At 52.3% G+C, this 22,485-nt stretch overlaps 1 protein-coding gene across 9 annotated transcripts in view; it reads left to right on the plus strand.

Annotated features, from left to right (window-relative positions):
* The window catches only part of Mlxipl (MLX interacting protein like), a 48,795-nt gene that overhangs the window by 21,189 nt on the left and 5,121 nt on the right, over positions 1-22,485 (plus strand). For 4 of the 9 annotated variants that reach the window (XM_042267818.2, XM_042267816.2, XM_042267815.2 and 1 more), the window contains exons 2-10: positions 1,891-1,997; positions 10,294-10,376; positions 10,532-10,621; positions 10,867-10,911; positions 12,093-12,294; positions 12,380-12,502; positions 17,902-18,086; positions 21,639-22,173; positions 22,406-22,473. In XM_042267818.2, coding sequence (XP_042123752.1) covers positions 10,580-10,621; positions 10,867-10,911; positions 12,093-12,294; positions 12,380-12,502; positions 17,902-18,086; positions 21,639-22,173; positions 22,406-22,473 — 1,200 coding nt within the window. In that variant the 5' untranslated portion in view covers positions 1,891-1,997; positions 10,294-10,376; positions 10,532-10,579. The remainder of the gene's footprint in view (positions 1-1,890; positions 1,998-10,293; positions 10,377-10,531; positions 10,622-10,866; positions 10,912-12,092; positions 12,295-12,379; positions 12,503-17,901; positions 18,087-21,638; positions 22,174-22,405; positions 22,474-22,485) is intronic. The other 5 variants (XM_076560839.1, XM_016002132.3, XM_006971302.4 and 2 more) reach the window with 2 other exon arrangements.

Below are 22,485 nucleotides of genomic sequence, written 5' to 3' on the forward strand. Positions count from 1 at the left end.
TCTCAAAGACAAAAGAAAGAGAAAGATGTGAGAGCCCTTCATGATGGTACACACCCCCTATAACTGCTGCACTGGAGTTGCTGAGGCAGGAGGATTTCCTGGCTTTTTATTAGCATATATTAATTATACAAGAGTCCATTTAATTATGGCATCTTTATACCTGTGTATGATGCATTTGGATTACACTCTCCTGCCCTCTCCCACTGCATCCTTCCTCTTCTTAGTTCCCTTCTATTTTCATGTTTTTCTGCTTGTGGGAGAATGGAGTGGGGGGGTCCCCTGTCCTGGCACTCACTCCGTAGACCATGCTGACCTCAAACTCAGATATCCACCTGCCTTTGCCTCCCAAGTGCTGGGATTAAAGGTGTGAGCGGTCACCACTGCCCAGCATCATGTCTTTCAATTTTGAGTAACATTTATTCATTGTGTGTGTTCGGGGAGGCGGGGTGAATGCCCTGGTGTGATATCAGGTCAGAGGACAACTTGTGGGAGTCTGTGCTACAGCGTTCCACCGTGTGGATCATGGCGGTCACACTCGGGTCATCAGGCTGGACCTCATGTCTTCTGTTGTTGTTGTTGTTACCTAATGAGTTAGGGTTGCCATAGGCTCATGGCTGAGGGGTTATTTATAGGAACATGGGCACCCTACCAGTGTCTTTACCGCTGTAGAAACCATGTCCCCCTCTCCCAGCAGCCACCCACTGCCTATAGATCCTCACGGAGCGGTGAGACCTCCTCTAGCATCTCTCTGACCATAAGGTGACATGATTTCCAATTCCAGGCCAGCCTGGGCTACATATAGAAACTCATGGGCTGGAGCGATGGTTAAGAGCACTGCTCTTCCAGAGGACCCAGGTTCAATTCCCAGCACCCACATAGCAGCTCACAGTTGTCTGTAACTCCAGTTCCAGGAGATCTGGCACCTTCACACAGCCGTACATGTAGGCGAAACACCAATGCACATAAAATAAAAATAAATCTTAAAAAAAAGGAAACTCGCCGGGCGGTGGTGGCGCACGCCTTTAATCCCAGCACTTGGGAGGCAGAGCCAGGCGGATCTCTGTGAGTTCGAGGCCAGCCTGGGCTACCAAGTGAGTTCCAGGAAAGGCACAAAGCTACACAGAGAAACCCTGTCTCAAAAAAACCAAAAAAAAAAAAAAAAAAAAAAAAAAAAAGGAAACTCTTTCCCCTTCTACACACACACACACACACACACACACTGCATGTGAAAACTCTTCCCCTTGAGGCCAATGGACAGTGTTACTCTGAAAACAGTTGGTAAGAAGTACCTGCCACTGGGCAGTGGTGGCACACGCCTTTAATCCCAGCACTCGGGAGGCAGAGAAAGATGGATCTTTTTTTTTTTTTTTTTTTTTTTTTTTTTTTTTTTTTGGTTTTTCGAGACAGGGTTTCTCTGTGTAGCTTTGCGCCTTTCCTGGAACTCGCTTTGGAGACCAGGCTGGCCTCGAACTCACAGAGATCCGCCCGCCTCTGCCTCCCGAGTGCTGGGATTAAAGGCGTGCGCCACCACCGCCCGGCGAAAGATGGATCTTTGTGAGTTCGAGGCTAGCCTGGGCTACAGAGTGAGTTCCAGGAAAGGCGCAAAGCTACACAGAGAAACCCTGCCTTGAAACCCCCGCCCCCCCAAAAAAGAAGTACCTGCCTTTGGGTGGGAGATGACCAATGGATACGGGGTGGGGTCTGGATGTCTATTGATACGGTTTGACTTCAGGGTAGGAATTTCGGGCATGTTAGATAATAGAGAGGACTTGGGGGTTCCGGGGAAATCCCAGTTACAGATGATGGAAGGGAAGGGTAGTTAAGTATAGAAACGCCTCCATCTTCTCGTCGTCCCCCCCACCCATCTTTTCCTCTCATCCTCTCCCACAGTGGCAAACTGGTTTCTCCCAAGTGGAAGAACTTCAAAGGCCTCAAATTGCTGTGCCGGGACAAGATCCGCCTCAACAACGCCATCTGGAGGGCCTGGTACATTCAGTGTGAGTGGGTGCCCTGGGTCCCTCGGGGCTGGGAGGGTTCTTTCCAGCCTGAGGGCTCCGTTCACAGAACGTAGAGTCAGCACCTACAGAGTGCATGATGCCAGCCTTGTGCGGAGGGCAAGCCCTCGGGACAGGGACCCTTGAACAGCCTCCGGCCGTCAGAGGGTCTTGAGGAATATGTGCCAAAGGTCACTTTCTCCTGGGAGATAAGGTGCAGCAGAGGGCACTTTGAAAGCTCTGTGGGAGGCTGCAATATGGGTGCCAATTCAAGGCCCGTTCGGTAGCCCCTTTACTAAGTAAACTGCTTGGGATTCTCTGGTAAAAGAAGCCTGTTAGAGCCAGAGCTCAGGGGTAGAGCCCCTGCCTAGAGTCCCCCAGTGAGGGGCTGGGGTGTGGCTCAGTGGTAGAGCACCTGCCTAGAATCCCCCAGTGAGGGGCTGGGGTGTGGCTCAGTGGTAGAGCACCTGCCTAGAATCCCCCAGTGAGGGCTGGGGTGTGACTCAGTGGTAGAGCCCCTGCCTAGAATCCCCCAGTGAGGGGTTGGGAATGTGACTCAGTGGTAGAGCTCCTGCCTAGAATCCCCAAGTGTGGGCCTGGGGAAGCTATCCAGTGGTAAAATGTCTGCCTAGAATCCACCAGTGAGTAAGGGGTCCGGAGTATGGATCAACAGTAATACACTTACCTAGCATGTTCCAGCCCCTGGGTTCCATTTCCAGTACCACAAACAGGATGAGTGGGAGCATTTACATTCCCCGCTGGTCATTACTTAGTAAATGAGGAAAATTCTGCATGGATCAGCCTTCTCTGTGCCCTGGCTGTCCTGAAACTCCTCCACAGACCAGGCTGGCCTCGAACTCAGAGAACCACCTGCTTCTCAAGTGCTAGAATTCAAGGTGTGCACCACTAGCCTGTCCATGAACAAACATCCTGTAGGTACCTGCTGTGATTTAGGCGGATTAGATCCATAAAGCCATGTTGGAAAAGACCCAGGACTTGAAGTCACTCCGAAGGGTTTCTGGTCGCTGCTTCTTCCTGGTAGTGTGACTTTAACAAGTCCGTTGCCTGACGGCTTTGAACCCATGTTCCTATCTACCCGATGATGGCTGGTGTGGTGAAAACAGATCTACCAGGGCCAAGCACTAAGTGGGGGTTCAGTGAATGAAATAGCCAGAGGAGGTTACAGTCATGTATGGGGGGACAGCCCCCTCTGTGGCGAGGCGGTAGGATCAAAGGCTGTGCTGAGCTGGGAACACAGCCCTGGAGGGATACATTTGTTTTTGTCTCTACTGGCCCCTCTGGATCTCATCCAAGCAGATAGGGACTGTTAGACTCCAGTTTCTATTGACCCATGTGCCCCACACTTGAATAAATTATCTTGTTTAAGACTCAAAACCAGCTGGGGGGTGGTGGCACACGCCTTTAATCCCAGCACTCAAGAGGCAGAGGCAGGCAGATCTCTGCGGGTTGGAGGCCAGCCTGGTCTACATACAGAGTGAGTTCCAGGACAGCCAGGGCTACACAGAGAAAACCCTGTCTCAAAACAAACAAACAAACAAGCAGACTCTTTTGAGCAACCATGCATGGTGAATAACTTTAAAAGTAGAGGCAGGAGGATCTCTGTGAGTTTGGGTCTGCATAGTGAATTTCAGACTAGCCAGGTCTACATGGTGAGACCCTGTCACAAATGAGGAGGAGGAGGGGGAGGAGGAGGAAGGGGAGGGGGAGGAGGAAGCAGTCAGGACAGCAGCAGCTTGCAAACAGCTGGACGTGGCAGCATCAAGCTAGGGAAGCTGTAGCAGGAGGATGTTCTTCATCTGTCCCATGGTGTAATAAGTTCCAAGCCATCCGGAGCCACTGAAATCCTATCTGAAGGGAGGGCTGGAGGGTGGCAGGAGGGAGAACGAGGGATCTGTGGGTGGTATGTAGAGTGAGTAGAAAATTTCTTAATAAAGAAAAATGAAAAGGAAAAAAAAAAGATTTAAAAACCAAAACATAAAAAAGCTAACTAGTGTCTGAAGGCCCAGGTATGTACGTGCAAGCGTCATCAGAGTAAAAACATGGAACCAAAAAAAAGAAATCCTACCTGAAAAAGATGTGCGGATGTCAGGCATTTTCCCAGTCAGAGTTTTCAGAGTCTCCCTTTTCAGCCTGACAGCGTCCTCTGTCAGACGCCACCTGCACTGGACAACCCCCCTCCCCAAGGACTGGGGGTGTGGCTCAGCGGGAGAGCACTTGCCTAGACGCCCCCCCAGTGAGACACACTGCTTTTTGTGTGGCTTCTCTGGGCCTCTGAGAGTTATCTGACAGAGTCTAGGTGAATTGGGAAGGCTTTTGGGTCAGGGAGGGTGGTTCTCTTTTCATGCTAAGGCTAGATGAGCGCGCGCACACACACACACACACACACACACACACACACACACACACACACACACTGTTGGCGCTGCAAAAGTTAGTTTATCTTTTCCTTTGCTCCCTCCCCACTCCCTTTCCCTCCATCCCTCTCCCTTCTCCCTCCCCCTCTCTCCCTCCTCCCTTTCCCCTCCCCTCTCCCTCCCCCTCCCTCCTTCCCTTTCCCCTCCTTCCCTCCCTCCCTCCTCCCTCCCTTCTTCCCTCCCTCCTTATTCCCTCCCTCCTTCCCTTTCCCCTCCTTCCCTCCCTCCCTCCTCCCTCCCTTCTTCCCTCCCTCCTTATTCCCTCCCTCCCTCCCTTTCACCCCCCTTCCTCCCATTCCCTTCCTCCTCCCTCCCATTCCCTCCCTCCATTCCTCTCCCTCCCCCTCCCTCCATTCCCCCTTCCTCCCATTCCCTCCCCCTCCCTCCCTCCCTCTCCTCCCTCCCTCCCTCCCTCTCTTCCTGTGTACATGTATGCAGGTGCACATGCATATATGAAGGCAAAGGGTCAACCTTAGTTGTTATTCTATCTCATTGCCTTAAACAAAGGAGGTTAGGCTTGCTGGCCAGTGAGTGAGACTCAGGGATCCACTGGGGGGCCAAACATGCACTTGGCTTTCTTTCTTTCTTTCTTTCTTTCTTTCTTTCTTTCTTTCTTTCTTTCTTTCTTTCTTTCTTTCTTTTTTTGGTTTTTTGAGACAGGGTTTCTCTGTGTAGCTTTGCGCCTTTCCTGGATCTCGCTCTGTAGACCAGGCTGGCCTCGAACTCACAGAGATCCGCCTGGCTCTGCCTCCCGAGTGCTGGGATTAAAGGTGTGCGCCACCACCGCCACCACCGCCTGACTCTTTTTTTTTTTTTTTTTTTTTAACATAATTTCTGGGCATTGAATGTCGGTCCAGAGACTTTACTGACTGCACCATCTCCTCAACCCACCCTGCCTACCTTCCTTCTTTTAAAAACAGGGTCTCATATAGTCCAAGTTAGATTTGAATTTAGTATGTAAGCAACTAAGGGTGGCCTTGAACTCCTGATCTTCCTCCTTTCTCCACCTCCTCAGTGCTAGGAGTACAGAGGAGCACCACCATACTTGGCCACTGTGAGCTTTGGTTTTCTTTCCTTTCTCCCTCCTCCTCCTCTTTTTTTTTTTTTTTTTTTAATTTATTTATTACACATACAGTGTTCTGCCTGCATGTCTCCCTGCAGGCCAGAAGAGGGCACCAGATTTCATTACAGATGGTTGTGAACCATCATGTAGTTGCTGGGAATTGAACTCAGGACCTCTGGAAGAACAGCCAGTGCTCTTAAGCTCTGAGCCTTCTCTCCAGCACACCCCCTTCTCCTTCTGATACTATGCATTTCACTATGCATCCTTGACTGGTCTGAAACTTGCTCTGTAGATCTGGCTGGTCTCAAACTCACAGAGATGTACCTACCTCTGCCTCCTAAGGGCTGGCATTAAAGACATGCTTTTTGTAATATTTATTTATTGGGCATGTCTATGCATATGTGTATAGCTCGGGAGAACTCCATGGATGTGGGAGGCTAGGACTGCTCATCATCATTATGATTGTAATGACAACATAGTGGCAACATCTTATAACAAAACATGGTGTGATGGTACAGACCCCAGCTACCCTGCAGGCTGAAGAACGAAGATCTCAAGTTCAAAACCAGCCTGTGTGACTTATTGAAGCCATATCTCAAAAGAAAGAGTAAATATGAGCTAGAGATGTAGCTCAGTGGTAGAGCCCCTGCCTAGAATCCCCCAGTGAGGGGCTGGGGTGTGGCTCAGTGGTAGAGCCCCTGCCTAGAATCCTCTATACATGTAAAATAAAATAAATAAACCTTTAAAAGATTTTAAGTTTTTTAAAAGGTGATTGTGATGATGTAGGCCTGTAATTTCAGCTACTGTGGGGCCTGAGGCAGGAGGATGACAGGTTGAGTCCAGTCTGGACTACACAGGGAAATGGTATTATATATATATAAAGGCAGGGCAGGCAAGATGCCTTGGTGGATAAGGTGTTTTTCACTGAGACCGATGACCTGAACTGGGTTCCCTGGACCCATATGAAGATGGAAGGGGAGAACCAACTCCAGAAAGTTCTTTTCTGAACGCCACACGTGTGCCATGGCACACATGGGCTCCTCCTCCTAGCCACACGAAATAAATAAATGTCATAAAAATCTAAAACATCATAATAGCAGTGAAGCTGTGGCTGTAGCGCAGCGGTAGAAGCTCTAGGTTCAATCCCTAATGGGGGGCAAAGACCTGTGGAGGGAGCCTGGCTTCCACCCCTGCAAAAGTGCCATCTTCATCTCACCCATCAGGGGGCGCTACAGCCCCTCCGCAGGTCCCTCCCTGCATCCCGGCGGCAACCTTTCTTCCACGTCCACCACTCCTCTTCCGCACTCCGAAAGCCTCCAGGTATCTCCTGAGCGAGAGCTGCCCAGGCACTTTGCACCTCTCGGCGGGCAGGAGGGACTTTCCACTTTACCTTATCTATCCCGTGTTTATTTGTTTTCCTTATCTCTGCTGCTCCGAGCAGCAGCGCTGATTTATCCCCGAGTCTCTCATCCCAGCATGGGGCCCCGGCAAAGGTGCCAAGGGTTAGGTCGTGAATGGCAGGGAAGGAAACCGCGTCAACCTAGATTCCCCCGAGGGAGGGGCTTGGGGCCAGGCGCGGTGGTGGAGCAGATGCCCGGAGGATATGATTGGTGTCAGAGAAAACCTGGCCCAGCCCCCTGTCCAGAGCACAGGGGAGGAGACAGACAGGATCCAGTGGTTCGTAGATACCTTTCATCTTTCCTGGTGCTCATGTCCTCATCTGGGAAGCCTGGAGGGAGATCCTCTAGAGTCTTCCTTGCTCTCGGAGCCTGATAGTCTACACACCCAAGGGTCCATCCGTTTGTCTTCTCGTCTTTCTCTCCTCCTCCTCTGTTGGATCTCACATAGCCCAGGCTGACTTGAACTCAGCCTCACAAAGGATAACCTTGACGTTTTGACCTTCCTGCCTCCATTTCCCAAGTGCTGAAGTAGGCATGTGCCATCCCGTGGGCTTGGAGTTTGTAGTTTCGCGCTCTCTCTCCTTCCTTCCTTATTCCTCTTTGTGATACCGGGGCTGGAACCCAGGGCCTTACATACACTAGCCAAGCGCTCTACCACCGAACGACACCCCAGCCCCTCACTGGGGGATTCTAGGCAGGGGCTCTACCACTGAGTCACACCCCAGCCCCTCACTGGGGGATTCTAGGCAGGGGCTCTACCACTGAGCCACACCCCAGCCCCTCACTGGGGAACTCTAGGCAGGTGCTCTACCACTGAGTCACATCCCAGCCCCTCACTGGAGGATTCTAGGCAGGGGCTCTACCACTGAGCCACACCCCAGCCCCTCACTGGGGGATTCTAGGCAGGGGCTCTACCACTGAGCCATGCCATCCCATCACTGTCTGTGATGGAAGCCTGTTGAATCAATGGACCCTGAAGAGAAATAGCTGGCAGTGTGTAGCATGGGAGGAAATCTCAGGAAGGGCTGGAGGAAGGTGTTCCCTGTAGAATAAGACTAGAGAAGAGCGGTGGCATGGCTCAGGTATGAAATAGCACTCAGGAAGCTATGGCAGGAGGATCACAAGCTTGAGGCAATCCTGGAATATATAAGGACCTGTTTTATAAACTGTCTTAGTCAGGGTTTCTGCTGCTGCAGAGACACCATGACCACGACAACTCTTATAAAGGAAGACATTTCACTGGGGCTGGCTTACAGCTTCAGAGGTTTAGTCCATGATTGTCATGGCAGGAGGCATGGTGACGCACAGGCAGACATGGCGCTGGAGAAGGAGCTGAGAGTTCTACATCTTGATCCACAGGCAGCAGAAGCAGCTCTGTGCTACACTGGGCCTAGCTTGAGCATAGGAGACCTCAAAGCTCATCTCCAGGTGACACACTTCTTCCTATAAGGCCACACCTGCTCCAACAAAGCCACGCCTCCTAATAGTGCCACTCTCTATGGGGGCCATTTTCTTCCCAACCCCCACATACGCCGAACAAATAAAAGAGAGAGTAGGTTATGGGTGGGATACATGACAGAGAGAAGCTGGGGTAGCCAGGTTAGAGGGAATTTGGAAACCAAACAGAGTCTGAGGGGTGTGTTCGGTGTCCTGGAGGCTGTAGGGAGCTAGGGAGTGTTTTAGACCCATAGCAGCAGAAATGATAATCTGCTGAGTATGAGGCTGGATGGAGTCAGGGAGATCCATGCAAGGAATGACTCGGACTAGTGGGTGCGTGGGAAAGGATAGAGAGGAGGGGACGGTGGATGAACTGTCTTGGATACTGTTGAATTGGCATGGTTGGTCCTCAGCCTGTCGGACTTGGGCCGCTGAGGGCTGGTAAGGAAATTTTGCAAGTTCTGGAATATTATCAGGGAGAGAATTCGGGAATCATCAGGGGGCAGTCAGGGGGCAGGCGATCAGGGAGAAAGCTCCTGGGGCTGGCGGAGGAGGTGGGTGATGTGCAGGGGAGCGGGCTAGAAGGATGGAGCTGGGCCTTCAGGGAAGATGCTGAGTTTCCAGACTGAAGATGGGGTGGGAGGTGTGGGCTTGTGTGGCACCTGCAGAATCTGGAGCAGGAGGAGAATGTTCATTTCTTAGAGTGACAAAGAGAAGAGGAAACTGGGGGGAGCAGAACAGAGCCAGGGGCTGAAGCAAGGCAGGAGGATCAAGAGGTTAAAGACAGTCTGGAGAGATGGCTCAGAGGTTAAGAGCACTGGCTACTCTTCCAGAGGTCCTGAGTTCAATTCCCAGCACCCACATGGCAGTTCACAGCCATTTATGATGGGATCTGGTGTGCAGATGTACACGAAGACAACACATACATAACCAAATAGATCTTTTTGTTTTTCTTTTCAGGATTTATTTTTGTGTATAATGGTGTTTTGCCTGCATGTATGTCTATGTGAGGACACCATATCTCCTGGGACTGGAGTTACAGACAGTTGTGGTTGCTGGGGATTGAACCCTGGTTCCTCTAGAAGAACAATCAATGCTCTTAACCACTGAGCCATCTCCCCAAACCCAATAAATCTCTTTTTTAAAAAGAGTTTGAGAGGCTGGGCGGTGGTGTCACATTCCTTTAATCCCAGCACTTGGGAGGCAGAGGCAGATGGATTTCTGTGAGTTCAAGGCCAGCCTGGTCTACAGAGCGAGTTCCAGGACAGCTAGAGTTACACAGAGAAACCCTGTCTCGAAAAAACAAAACAAAACAACAACAACAACAACAAAAAAAAAAGAGTTTGTTGACAGCTTAGGTGACATAGTGGTTCCAGGCTAGCCCAAACTATAATAAATTGCAAGAATCTGTGTCAAAATAAAAATAATTTACACCCTGATAATGTATCTCCTCACTACACTTGCTCAGAACCATCCATTGAGGATGGGTTGTGGCTCAGCAATAGGGTGCCTAGAATCTCCCAGTGAGAGGTTGGGGTGTGATTCCCTAGCAGAGCTTGTGCAGAGAGAAGAGAAGTGGAGGTGGAGGGTGGGGTGGGGAGAGGTGGCTCAGTGGGTAGTGTGCTTGTCTAGAACACTGGAAGCCGAAGCCGTGTGTTCCCTCGCCAGCCCTACATCGAATTGGCAGGGTGGTGAACCTGGGAGGTGGAGGCAGAAGGATCAAGAAATCAAGGTCATCCTCAGCGGCCTGATGAGTTTGAGACCAGCAAAGGACCAACGTCAGGGGGTTGGGGATTTAGCTCAGTGGTAGAGCGCAAGCGCAAGCGTAAGGCCCTGGGTTCGGTCCTCAGCTCCAGAAAAAAAAAAGGGTCAGGCAGGATTATAGATTTTGTCACTCAACTTCCAGTCTCCCAGGGTGGAGGATGCGAGGTCTGGGTGCCTCTGACCTGGCCCTCTCCCCTCAGATGTGCAGCGGAGGAAGAGCCCAGTGTGTGGCTTCGTGACCCCTCTGCAGGGGTCGGAAGCAGATGAGCACCGGAAACCCGAGGTAGCCGGAGACAGATGGGCTGCCCACCCATCTGCTTGTCCACCCAGCGGTTCCCTCCCGCGGTGGGGGAGTGGGTGTGAGGCGGGATGTGGGGAGACCGTAGAGATGTAGGGTGTCACCCATCGCGCTCAGCCCTGGTCCCTGCCCTCCCCCAGGCTGTCGTCCTGGAGGGGAATTACTGGAAGCGGCGCATCGAGGTGGTGATGCGCGAATACCACAAGTGGCGGATCTACTACAAGAAGCGGGTCAGTGGGACCGGCAGAGCCCTGGAGGGGACCCCGCGGCCCCACCCTCACCCATACCCTCGAACCACCCCATAAAGTCCCAGCATGGTAGCCACAGGGTCTCCCCAGGGCCAGCTTCTCTCCTTGGGTGGTGGGAAGGGGCAGGGCCCCGAGAACTATGAACTCCAGTGGTTGTGGGTGGAGGGGGAGTGGCCCGGTGGTCACTGTGTCCGGGGATTCAGTGTCCAAACTTTGTGTTCCCGTAGCTCCGTAAGTCCAGCAGGGAAGGGGATCTCCTGGCTCCCAAGCAGGTGAGTGTTCAGTAAATCTAGCAACGGAAGGCTTGAGCAAGGAAGGGCATCTGGGCTGATGGAAACTGGAGAATCGAAAATGTCTGCCTGGCTGACCAGGACGGGATATGGGTGTGGTAACTGGGTGTGAGAGGAATGGGCGTGGCCTCGATGACGGTGTGGGTGATTACTGAAACTTTCTCTTCCTGGGAAGATCAGTTGTGAGGCAGGAGGATTGTAGCGAGTTCCAGGCCAGCCTGAGTTAAGTTACGAGTCCAATGCCAGTGTGGGCTGCAGAGTGAACAACCTGTGTCTTAAAAAAAGCAAACAAGCCGGGCGGTGGTGGCGCACGCCTTTAATCCCAGCACTCGGGAGGCAGAGCCAGGTGGATCTCTGTGAGTTCGAGGCCAGCCTGGGCTACCAAGTGAGCTCCAGGAAAGGCGCAAAGCTACACAGAGAAACCCTGTCTCGAAAAACCAAAAAAAAAAAAAAAAAAAGCAAACAAAACAAAACAAAACAAAAAAGAAAGAAAGAGAAAAGTAAGCAGATGGTGGGAGGCCTACGGGAAAGGCATCCACAGGATGGAAGTCTCAGACAGAAGAAAGCCAGACTGAGGCAGGAGGATTACAAACTGAAGGCCAGTTCAGGAAGTTGGAGGCTACCTTGGAGACTATGTCTTCAAGAACAAAAATAACAACAACTAAAACTTGGCTTGCTGGTGCACATCAGCCATGCCACCACTGAGGAGGTAGAGACAGTAAGATCAGGAGTTCAAGGCTATCCTCTGCTACACAGAGAGTCTGGGCTAGCCTGGGCTACATGAAACTCTGCCTCAAAAACTTAAAGCCAGCAAGATGGGATGGTGTATGTTTTTTGTTTGTTTGTTTTGTTTTTCGAGACAGAGTTTGGTGCCTGTCCTGGATCTCGCTCTGTAGACCAGGCTGGCCTCGAACTCACAGAGATCCTCCTGCCTCTGCCTCTGAGTGCTGGGATAAAAGGCAACTGGCCATCCTGGTCTGCTTCCTCGAGGGAGCTGTTAGAGGCCAATCGGATGACCTTGGCTTCTTAGACGATAAATCAAGCCACCCAAGAGAAGTGAGGTGTTATCTTTAAGAGAGGCTTTCTCTCCAGGGTAGAGGACCGCGTCATCCTCAGGCAGGGTAACGTGGAGGACCAGGACAGTGAGCTCTGTATCCTGCCAGGTGGAAGGTGGGTGGCCGCCACCAGAGCGATGGTGCGAACAGCTCTTCTCCAGTGTGGTGCCCGTGCTGCTTGGGGGCTCCGAGGAGGAGCCTGGGGGTCGACAGCTCCTGGACCTCGACTGCTTCCTGTCGGATATATCCGATACACTCTTCACCATGACACAGCCCAGCCCCTCATCCCTTCAGCTGCCCCCAGAAGACGGTGAGGAGAGGAAGGGGGTGTGGGGGGGGAGGGGCTGAGCCATCTCCCATGCCGGCAGCTTCCAACCTCACCCTTGTCCCTTCAGCTTATGTTGGCAATGCTGACATGATCCAGCCAGACCTGACGCCGCTGCAGCCCAGCCTGGATGACTTCATGGAGATATCAGGTGGGACAGGTCCTTCCCCAGGAGGCAGGATGGACCAAAAGGGTCAGTTTAAGAAAGAAATTCTGGGAGACTATAAGGCTTTTGCAGTGGGAGAATAAACGGTATTAAAATGTGTGTGTGTGTGTGTGTGTGTGTGTGTGTGGTGTTAGGATTAGAACCCAAGACCTTGTACCTACTAGGCAGGTGCTCTACCACTGAGCCACACCCCAGCCCCTCACTGGGGGATTCTAGGCAGGACTCTACCACTGAGCCACACCCCAGCCCCTCACTGGGGGACTCTAGGCAGGGGCTCTACCACTGAGCCACACCCCAGCCCCTCACTGGGGGATTCTAGGCAGGGGCTCTACCACTTAGCCACACCCCAGCCCCTCACTGGGGGATTCTAGGCAGGGGCTCTACCACTGAGCCACACCCCAGCCCCTCACTGGGGGATTCTAGGCAGGGGCTCTACCACTGAGCCACACCCCAGCCCCTCACTGGGGGATTCTAGGCAGGGGCTCTACCACTGAGCCACACCCCAGCCCCTCACTGGGGGATTCTAGGCAGGGGCTCTACCACTTAGCCACACCCCAGCCCCTCACTGGGGGATTCTAGGCAGGGGCTCTACCACTGAGCCACACCCCAGCCCCTCACTGGGGGATTCTAGGCAGGGGCTCTACCACTGAGCCACACCCCAGCCCCTCACTGGGGGATTCTAGGCAGGGGCTCTACCACTTAGCCACACCCCAGCCCCTCACTGGGGGATTCTAGGCAGGGGCTCTACCACTGAGCCACACCCCAGCCCCTCACTGGGGGATTCTAGGCAGGGGCTCTACCACAGATCCTTTACGGTCTAGTATGGGAGAGTCTTTGGGTTTGATCCTCAGCTCTTCATGAACCACTGTGACTGACACGGGAATTCCAAGCATCAAATCTCTTTGGGTTTTTTGGTTTTTGTTTTCTTGAGACAGGGTTTCTCAGTGTAGCCCTGGCTGTCCTGGAACTCACTCTGTAGACTCAGAGAGATTTGCCCACCTTTTCCTTCTGAGTGCTGAGATCAAAGGCGTGCGCCACTACATCCATCTTTGAAGCACCAAATCTCCTGAAGCATTTTGCAAAGTGGCAAGTTTCTCAGATTCCTCTCTTCTCCCAGGCTACTGAGTTGCTGGTGTGTCCAACCGTTTCCAGATACCCTGTCCATGTCAGTATGAGCCCATGAGGACAAACCTCTTTCTTTCTCTCTCTTCTGTCTCTGGTTTTTCTTATGAGACAGGGTGTCTCAGTCAGGGTTTCATTGCTGTGAAGAGACACCATGGCAGCTCTTATAAAGGAGAACATTTCATTGGGGTGGCTCACTTACAGTTCAGAGGTTTAGTCCATTGTCATCATGGTGGGACATGGTGGCGTGCAGGCAGACGTGGTGCTGGAGAGGTAGCTGAGCGTTCTACATCTGGATCCCCAGGCAGCAGGAAAAGAGAGTGACACTGGGCCTGGCTTAAACGACTGAAACCTCAAAGCCTGCCCCCCCACACACACACACACTTCCTTCAACCAGACCACACCTACTCCAACAAGGCCACACCCACTTCAACGAGGCCACACCTCCTCCAATAAGACCACACCCACCCCAACGAGGCCACACCCACTCCAAGGCCACACCCACTTCCCCAAGGCCACACCTCCTCTGACGAGGCCACACCTCCAATAATGCCCCTCCCTATGAGCCTATGGGAGCCGTTTTCCTTCAGACCCCCACACAAGTCCTAGTTTTCTTTCTGTTGCTCTGACAGGTGCTCTGACAAAAAGCAGCTTAGGGAAGGAAGGGGCTGTCTCCGCTTCCAGGTCACAGTCCATCACTGAGGGAGGTCAGGGCAGTAACTCAAGCGGGAACCATGGCGGAACGAGGAGTGCCGCTTGCTGAGTGTCTTCGTTGGGAGTGCTGTTACTGTGCTGAAACACCATGACCACAGCGACTCAGTCCATCGGAAGGAAGTCAGGGCAGGAACCTGGAGGCAGGAGCTGATGCAGAGGCCGAGGGGGTAGAGCGGCTTAGTGGTTGTTCTTCGTGGCTTGCTCAACCTGTTTTCTCATAGAAACTTGGGTCACCTGCCCAGGGGTGGCTCCACCCACATGGGCCGGGCCCTCCCCTGTGGATCACTAAATAATAAAATGCCCTGCAGGCTTGCCTACAGCCTGACCTTGGGGAGGCATTTTCTCAGTTGGGGCTGAGGACCGAACCCAGGGCCTTACGCTTGCTAGGCAAGTGCTCTACCACTGAGCTAACTCCCCCGTGCCCTTCCTCTACTCTATGTCCAGTAGATCTAATATGAACCAGCACACTTAGCTTCCTCCTCTGTCAATTAACAATCAGGATGACCGGCAGCCCGATCTAAGCAGCCCCCCACCCAATGACATCCCCTTCTCCGGTTACTCTAGGAAACCATCAAGTTGATGGTTAAAGTTAACTAGGATATGGGTCTTATACAGTCTCGGCTGGCCTCAAACTTGCTGTATAGCCAAGGCTACCCTGAACTCTGATCTTGCTGCCTCTACCTCCCACACTGGCATTAGAGGCCTAGAAGTGGATTACCATGCCCACAATGTGTTCTCTCCCTCTCTCTCTCCACACATACCCCCCACATACACACACACTTACTTGAGATAGTTTCACTATGTAGCCCAGGATGGCCTTGAACTCATGATCCTTCTGTCTCAGTCTCCTGAGTGCCTGGATTCCAGGTATGAGTCACAATGCCTGATACAACTTGCTTCCTGTTTTCCCGTGGGGTCTTCCTTCCCCAAAGGGCTGTCTTCCCTGACTGTCTTTCTTCCTTTCATTTTTGTTTGTTTGTTTTTTGAGACAGGGTTTCTCTGTGTAGTTATGGTGCTTGTTCTGGAACTTGCTCTGTAGAACTCAGAGATCCGCCTGCCTCTGCCTCCCGAGCACTGTTATTAAAGGCGTGTGCCAACACAGCCTGGCCCTGAGTGTATTTCCAGCTCACTGCTCCTCACAGGCATGCATTTAGGAGCCTTTAAAAGCCATGCTGGGGGTCAGGAGGATATCAGGGCTGAACCTGTCTCACCCAAACTTGAAGAGACAGTCTCTGAGAGAGAAGCTTCATTCAGTGACATGGCCCCCTTCCCAGCTCCTTCCCTATAGGGTCCTGGGCCTGTCATTCAAGGGGTGAGGCCAATGGGGCGGGTACTAGGGAATGAGGAACCTCCCCTCCCCCCACCCCCACCTCCGCCTTAGCCCTGGGAGGGTGGGTTCTGCCAGGGGCAGAAGTGTTGATGGCTGTGCCCTGGAAGCAGATCTGCCCCCAAGGAGAGCAGCCCCATCTTGTCCCACAGACCCCTACCACAGGTAGGAGCTCGGCTGTGCCCACCCAGGCTCTGGGCAAAGTGCAGATGGGTTGGAGTTTGCAGTAACTTGTCAGTCAATGCCAGGTGGGAGCTGACTGGGGGCAAGCATGGCTCTCCCGGAGCAGGTGGCTACAGTGACCCTCTGAAACTGGCCATGCTCGGGGAGAGCCTGGAGCCACCCCGGGGTCCATTCTGTCCTTCTGGAAACCCCGTTGAAGGCGCAGAATTCTACAGAGGCCGGGGGCTGGGGAAGGGCAGGCGCCGGGACAGAGAGTGGCTGGTCAGTGTGGGGACCAGGCCAGGGAAGGACTGGGGCTTGATGGGAGGTTGGAAGGGAGAAGAGGTTCTCTGGAGGCCTCCCGGAACAGGTGTGAAAAACTCAAAGTAAGGGGGTAGCGGCCGCTTTGGCATGATGGGTTTACCTCAGGACTAGTCTCTAATCTTGGGCTTCAGGTAGCCTACTAACAAGGGCCATGGTCCTTGGGAGAGAGGGGTGGGCCTCTGGTGATTAGTTTCTAGTCCCTCCCCAGATCCTTTTGTGCAGAGTCGGGGCACAGGACTGCATGAGACTACTTCTGATACTGGGAGAGATGTGGGCATGGCAGGCATGTCATCCATCACACACTAGGGACAGACATCCAGAGAGATAGACAGGTGCTTCATGTCACTGCATACTGATACTCAGAACCTGTTTGGTTTTTCTGGCCAGGCAGAATCAGCTGAGACAAACACACACAGGTATACACACATGCCATGCACAACACATATTCATACACATATGTAGGCACTTATGCACACACATACATATATATAAAACTACCACACATGCATGCTTATACACATGGACAAACACATAAGTATACACACATGTACACACATGGCAACATACATACATATACACACACCATACAAATATAGAGGTCTACATGTATACACATATGCATATACACATGTACACAGCATATACAGGTGTGTATACATATACACATACATGCACACATTCACATATATATACTTAAGCTCTCAGACATGCATATACACATATGCACATACATATACATGTTATGCTCCCATATACACTCCCAACATGCTTATATACCCAAATACACATACCACGTAGACATATACACACAAATATGCATACCATATAGACATACATACACCATAGAGACATGCACTCCCTGACCTTATGACCTTCTCTAACTCACTTGGTCTCGAGAGGTGGCTTATGTCAGAAGGTCTGACCAGCCTTCCTGGCTTAGGATTCTGGAGGGGAAGTGTGTGTGTGTGGGGGGGCACAGCCCACCAAGCCCTGTGAGGAGCTACCATGGTGGTGTCTGTTCTGAATGGCCCAGGAGGCCTTGGGCACAGAGCACATGCTGGTCAGGGTCAGAGAAAGGTGCCCGGAAGGGAGAGGGTAGGCGGGTGTCGCCCCAGCCCGGGATGTGGTTAGGCCATGAGCAGCCTGCTTCCCAAAACCAGAATAGCCCAGAACTTACACAACCCACACCCCTAAACAATCTGGCTGCCTTGCCCGCCTCTCCCATGAGCTTTTCAGGCTTCCTGGCTCCCGATCACTCGCACCCCGACTCAGCCCACTCTGTGTCCCCCAAATGTCAGCCTAGGCTTTGTTCTATCAGCCTCAACTTACTGATCTTTCAGCAAGCCTAACCTACTCCCGACCCACTGACCTCGTGAACCTGCCCACCCTTGATTCATCCCCGACGCAGAGGCAACTCCCTTGTACCCCACCTTTTTCCTTCCCAGAACCTCTCTGTGACCCCTTCTTTCTAGAATGCCAACAGTGCTAAAAAGAGGAGCAGACATGGGGAGGGGAAGTGAGCCAAGAGTGGGGCTCCGTGGGTGGGCAGCTTCCTGGGGTCCCTGCTCGCTCACTCCCAGACCCCACCATCTGTCCCGGGATGTCCGACCCGTCTCTAGTGCAGCTTCGCTTGAGTGTGACAGAAACCGTTTCAGCGTCTCTGGAAGCCTTCCACCTCTCCTGGCTCCTGTCCCACCTCTGCCCAGCGTGGGGACTGCATCAAAGGCCTATCCTGAGTCCTTAATATCATTTGCTCCTCTGTGTGTCCCAATTACAGATTTCTTCACCAATTACCGCCCCCCGCAGACGCCCACATCTTCAAACTTCCTGGAGCCCCCCAGCGTTGGCCCCATGGCCGACTCCCTCTTCAGCAGTGGGATCCTGGGCCCAGAGATGCCATCTCCAGCCTCCTTGTCCTCCTCCTCGGGGATGACCCCTCTCTCAGGGACTACCCGCCTACAGGTGAGTGTATCCTGTTCTGCACAGCCTGCCCAGGGCATCTGAGAGCTGGCTCTGGCTCTGCCTGGGGCCAGGACGTAGCTAGACTCTTTCTGAGCCAGCCAGGAAGAGATCTTGGGAGAGAAGCCCCTACAAAGCAGAACTAAATGGAGTGAATTCTAGAAAGAGAGTGGAGGAAGACAGAGGATATATGAACCGCAGAGCAGGGCACAGTCCAGAGGAGGGTTTTCTTGTGTTTGGGTTTTGGTTTTGGTTTTGAGACAAGGTTGGTCTCAGGGCCCTGAAGGGCCTGCCTCTGCCTCTTGAGTGCAGAGACAAAAGGCGTACACCACCATGCCTGCCCAACATCCTGGGTCTTAGTGAATGGGCTGGTGAAGGGCAAGCCAGATGGATAGGAATGTGTGCATGGAAGCAGGATGGGAGTGTGTGTGTGTGTGTTTAGGCAACTGTGAGTTGGTATCTCGTGTCAAGAACTCCTGTGCCCAGTTCAGAAGTCATTTCCCTGTCACCATTAGGTATCTGTTCTGGTTTCATTTCTGTTACTGTTAAAATACCCCGAGAAAAAGCAAGTTAGGGGGAGAAGAGGAGTTTCTTTCAGCTAGCAACCTCAGGTTACAGTCCATCAGTGTGGGGAAATCAAGGCAGGAACTTCAGTCTCACCACATCTACAGTCAAGAGTAGAGAACAGTGACTGCATGCATGCTCATTCGCTTACTTAGTTCAGCTCCATTTCTTTACTCTGACCCAGTTCAGGATCCCCTGCCTAGGGAATGGTGACACCCACAGTGGTCTTCCCATATCACCTGACTTAATTAAGATCATCCCCAACAGACATGCCCATAGGCCAACCCCATGTTGGCCGTTCCTCCCTGAGACTCTTCCCAGGTGGTCCTGGGTTGTGTCATGTTGACAGTTAAGCCTAACTACCACAGTGTCCTTTCTCCTGTCATTGGACTTTTCACGTGCTTTTGTAGTTGATTGTGAGATGTCTCTCTCCTCCACTGGACAGACAGCTTCTTGCTGGAAGGGTTGTTTTGGTCACCACTGCATTCTCTGTACCTAGTGGTGTCCACACACAGAGTATCATTCAATAAATGGTTGCCCAGGGAGTGAGTGAATGAGAGCAGAGAGAGACATGCGCAGCAGAAAATGGAAAGATCATGGTAGACAATGGCGCCTGCGTATGTGGGTAAGGGAATGTAAAGTAAAATGGGCTGGTGAGCAGTTGGGCTGGTGAGTGGATCCCCACACATATGGTTGGGTAGATTGATGAATGAACTAGCGGGTGCACGGGCTGGTGATACATGGCTTTGTGAATGGATGGATGATGTGTTACATTAGTGGTTGGTGGATGTACAGACGGTAGATGAATAGACAGATGGACGGGTTGATGGGAGGATAAAGAGAGTTTGGATGGTTGGATCTGTTGGCGAATGGCTCCCCGAGGCTCCCCGAGGCTCCCCGAGGCTCCCCGAGGCTGGAGCAGTGGCCAGTCTCTCATCACTGTGCTGCACCTAGGAAGACAACCTCAGGGAAAGAGATACGCTGCTCGTGGTGTCCGAGGTTTTAGTCTGTCACGGGGGAGGAGGTGAAACAGAGCAGAGAAGCTAGGAAGCAAAGACAGAGGTGGGTGCTGGGGAGAAGAATGCCTTCCCGAGATGGCTTCACCCCCACCCCCCGACTTATTCCATCTGGACTCCCAGACTATGAGCTTACATTCATGTCCCCATCCCCATTTTAGTTACTTTGTCCCTCGCTATGACAAAACGCCAAAAGCAACTTAAGGAAAGGTTTTCAAGACAGGGTCTCTCTGTGGAACAGTCCTGGCTGTCCTGGAACTCACTCTGTAGCCCAGGCTGGCCTCGAACAACAGAGATCCGCCTGCCTCTGCCTCCCGAGTGCTGGGATTAGAGGCGTGCGCCACCACCGCCCAGCACAAAAGGTTTCTTTTGGATCCTGATTTGGAGGATACAGTAGAGGAGGCAGGATAGCAGCACATCAAGACAGCTGGTCCCACTGTGTCAGGGGGCAGAGAGGAGAATACTGGTACTCAGCTTGCATGCTCATTTTAATTTGATGATGATGAGGAGGAGGAGGAGGAAGAGAATGCTGGTACTCAGCTTGCATGCTCATTTTAATTTGATGATGATGATGATGACGGTGTGTGTGTGTGTGTGTGTGTGTGTGTGTGTGTGTGTGTGCGCACACAGGTGTGATGTAGAGGGGCATGCATGCCATAGTGTGCATGTGGAGGTCCGAGAACAAGAAGGTAGCAGGTTTCTCTCTGCACCGCTGCACCATATGGGTCCCAGGGACTCAAGTCAAGGCTTGGTGGTAAGTGTTTACTCACGGAGCCGTCTTACCACGCCCCCTTACTTACTACTTTTTTATGTATTTTATGTGTGTTCACATGTGTGTGGATGTGGGTGCCCATGTGGAGGTCAGAGACTAACTTTCAGGAGTTGGTTCTCTCCTTCCCCCATGTGAGTTCCTGGGATCAAACTCAACTCATCAAGCTTGGCGGCAAGTGCTTTAAGTTTCTGAGCCATCATGCTGGCCCACTTTTTATTCAGTCTGGGATCCCACCCCCGTGGAATGGTTCTGCCCACACCCAGGGTGAGTCTTCTCTCTCAATTAACCCTCTCTGGAAACATCCTCAGAGACACACCAAAGAGGTGTGATTCACTAGTGCACTACCCATTTCTTAATTGAATCAAGTTGACCATGGACTTCAACCAGCACACCCAACCCCCTTAGTTTATCCATTCTGGAAATGCCTTCAACAAAACACCAGTGTATTTCCTAGGCTCACCAATCTCCTAGGCTTTCCTCAGTTCTGTCAATCCAGATTAACCATCACGTCTGGGGTTGAAATAGAGAGATGGGTGAGTTCATAGATGAAAGAATAAATAGGTAAATGAATGTAAAAGATGGATGGATGGACAGGTGGGTGGATGGATAACACAGATTAATGGGCAAGTTAGTGGGGGTGGACAGGTAGATAGATCATTGGATGGATGGATGGATGGATGGATGGATGGATGGATGGATGGATGGATGGATTGGGTGGATGGATGAAGGATGGATAGATGGATGGATGGGTAGTGGGATACATGGATAGATAAAGAACGAACAAATGAGATTAGTGAATGAGTTAGTGTTTTGATGGATGAAGAGTAGATAAATGGAAGGATAGACTGGAGGATAATTAGTGGATGGATGGATGGATGGCTAGATGGCTAGATAAATGAACACTAGATAGTAGTTGTATTGGATAAGTTATTTGGTGGGTGAATGGAACACAAATCATTAGTAAGACTGATGTTTAATTTGTACATAAAATTCATACTAGGCTACAGTTATAATTATAATAATTTCCAGTGTGTGCATGTATGCCTGTGTGTATGCATGTGTGTGCATGTATATGGATCAGTTCTCCTCTGTCCTCAATATCCAGTCCAATACATAGCCAGGACAGAGGCTTTCTGGTGGGTGCAAGCAGGTTCCTCCCCTGCTCTCTGAACATCATCCTGTCTCCCCCTGCCCCTCACCCAGGCTCGGAACAGCTGCCCTGGACCCTTGGACCCCAGTACCTTTTTGAGCTCTGACTTCCTTCTTCCTGAAGACCCAAAGACCAAGATCCCACCTGCTCCTGTACCGACTCCCCTCCTTCCATACCCCACCCCTGCCAAGGCACAGGGCTTAGAGCCCTGCACGCCACCTCCCTTCCCTACAATGGCTCCGCCCCCCGCTCTGTTGCCGGAAGAGCCCCTCTTCTCCGCCAGGTTCCCCTTCACCACAGTCCCTCCTGCTCCAGGAGTGCCTCCACTTCCTGCCCCCACCACCTTCGTTCCCACCCCACAGCCTGGCCCTGCCCCTTTCCCTGTAGACCATCTGCCCCACGGGTACCCAGAACCTGTCTTCAGGCCTCACTTCGCCGTGCCCCAGGACATGCAGCCCCGATGCAAGCCCTCCGTCCCATCCCCTGGTGGACCGAAAGCCAGTCCCCCTACCTTGGCCCCTACCACTGCCAGCCCCACCGCCACTGCCCGAGACAACAACCCTTGCCTTACCCAGCTTCTCAGGGCAGGTGAGATGGGGGAGGCAGGTGGACAAGGTGCTGGGAGGGACCAGCTCTGAAAGGAGTGGGCAGGCTACTAGGGTGGCAGGCTTGGGGCACAGAGACAGGGCGGGATGACGTTAGGGACATGAGCTCTCTCTGGTAGGGGTGTGTGGGCTACGGGGCAACAAGAAGGGGTCTTAATTGGTGATGGACTTGATTGGGCCAGTCTAGTGGTCCTCATAGTCCTGCCTGTACCCAGCCAAGCCTGAGCAAGCACTGGACCCTCCAACTGTGCCCAGCACCCTCCTGCGGCCCTCAGAGTCCCCGGTAAGATGATGG

Source organism: Peromyscus maniculatus, chromosome 23, assembly GCF_049852395.1.
Source record: "Peromyscus maniculatus bairdii isolate BWxNUB_F1_BW_parent chromosome 23, HU_Pman_BW_mat_3.1, whole genome shotgun sequence".
Taxonomy (NCBI): Eukaryota; Metazoa; Chordata; class Mammalia; order Rodentia; family Cricetidae; genus Peromyscus; species Peromyscus maniculatus.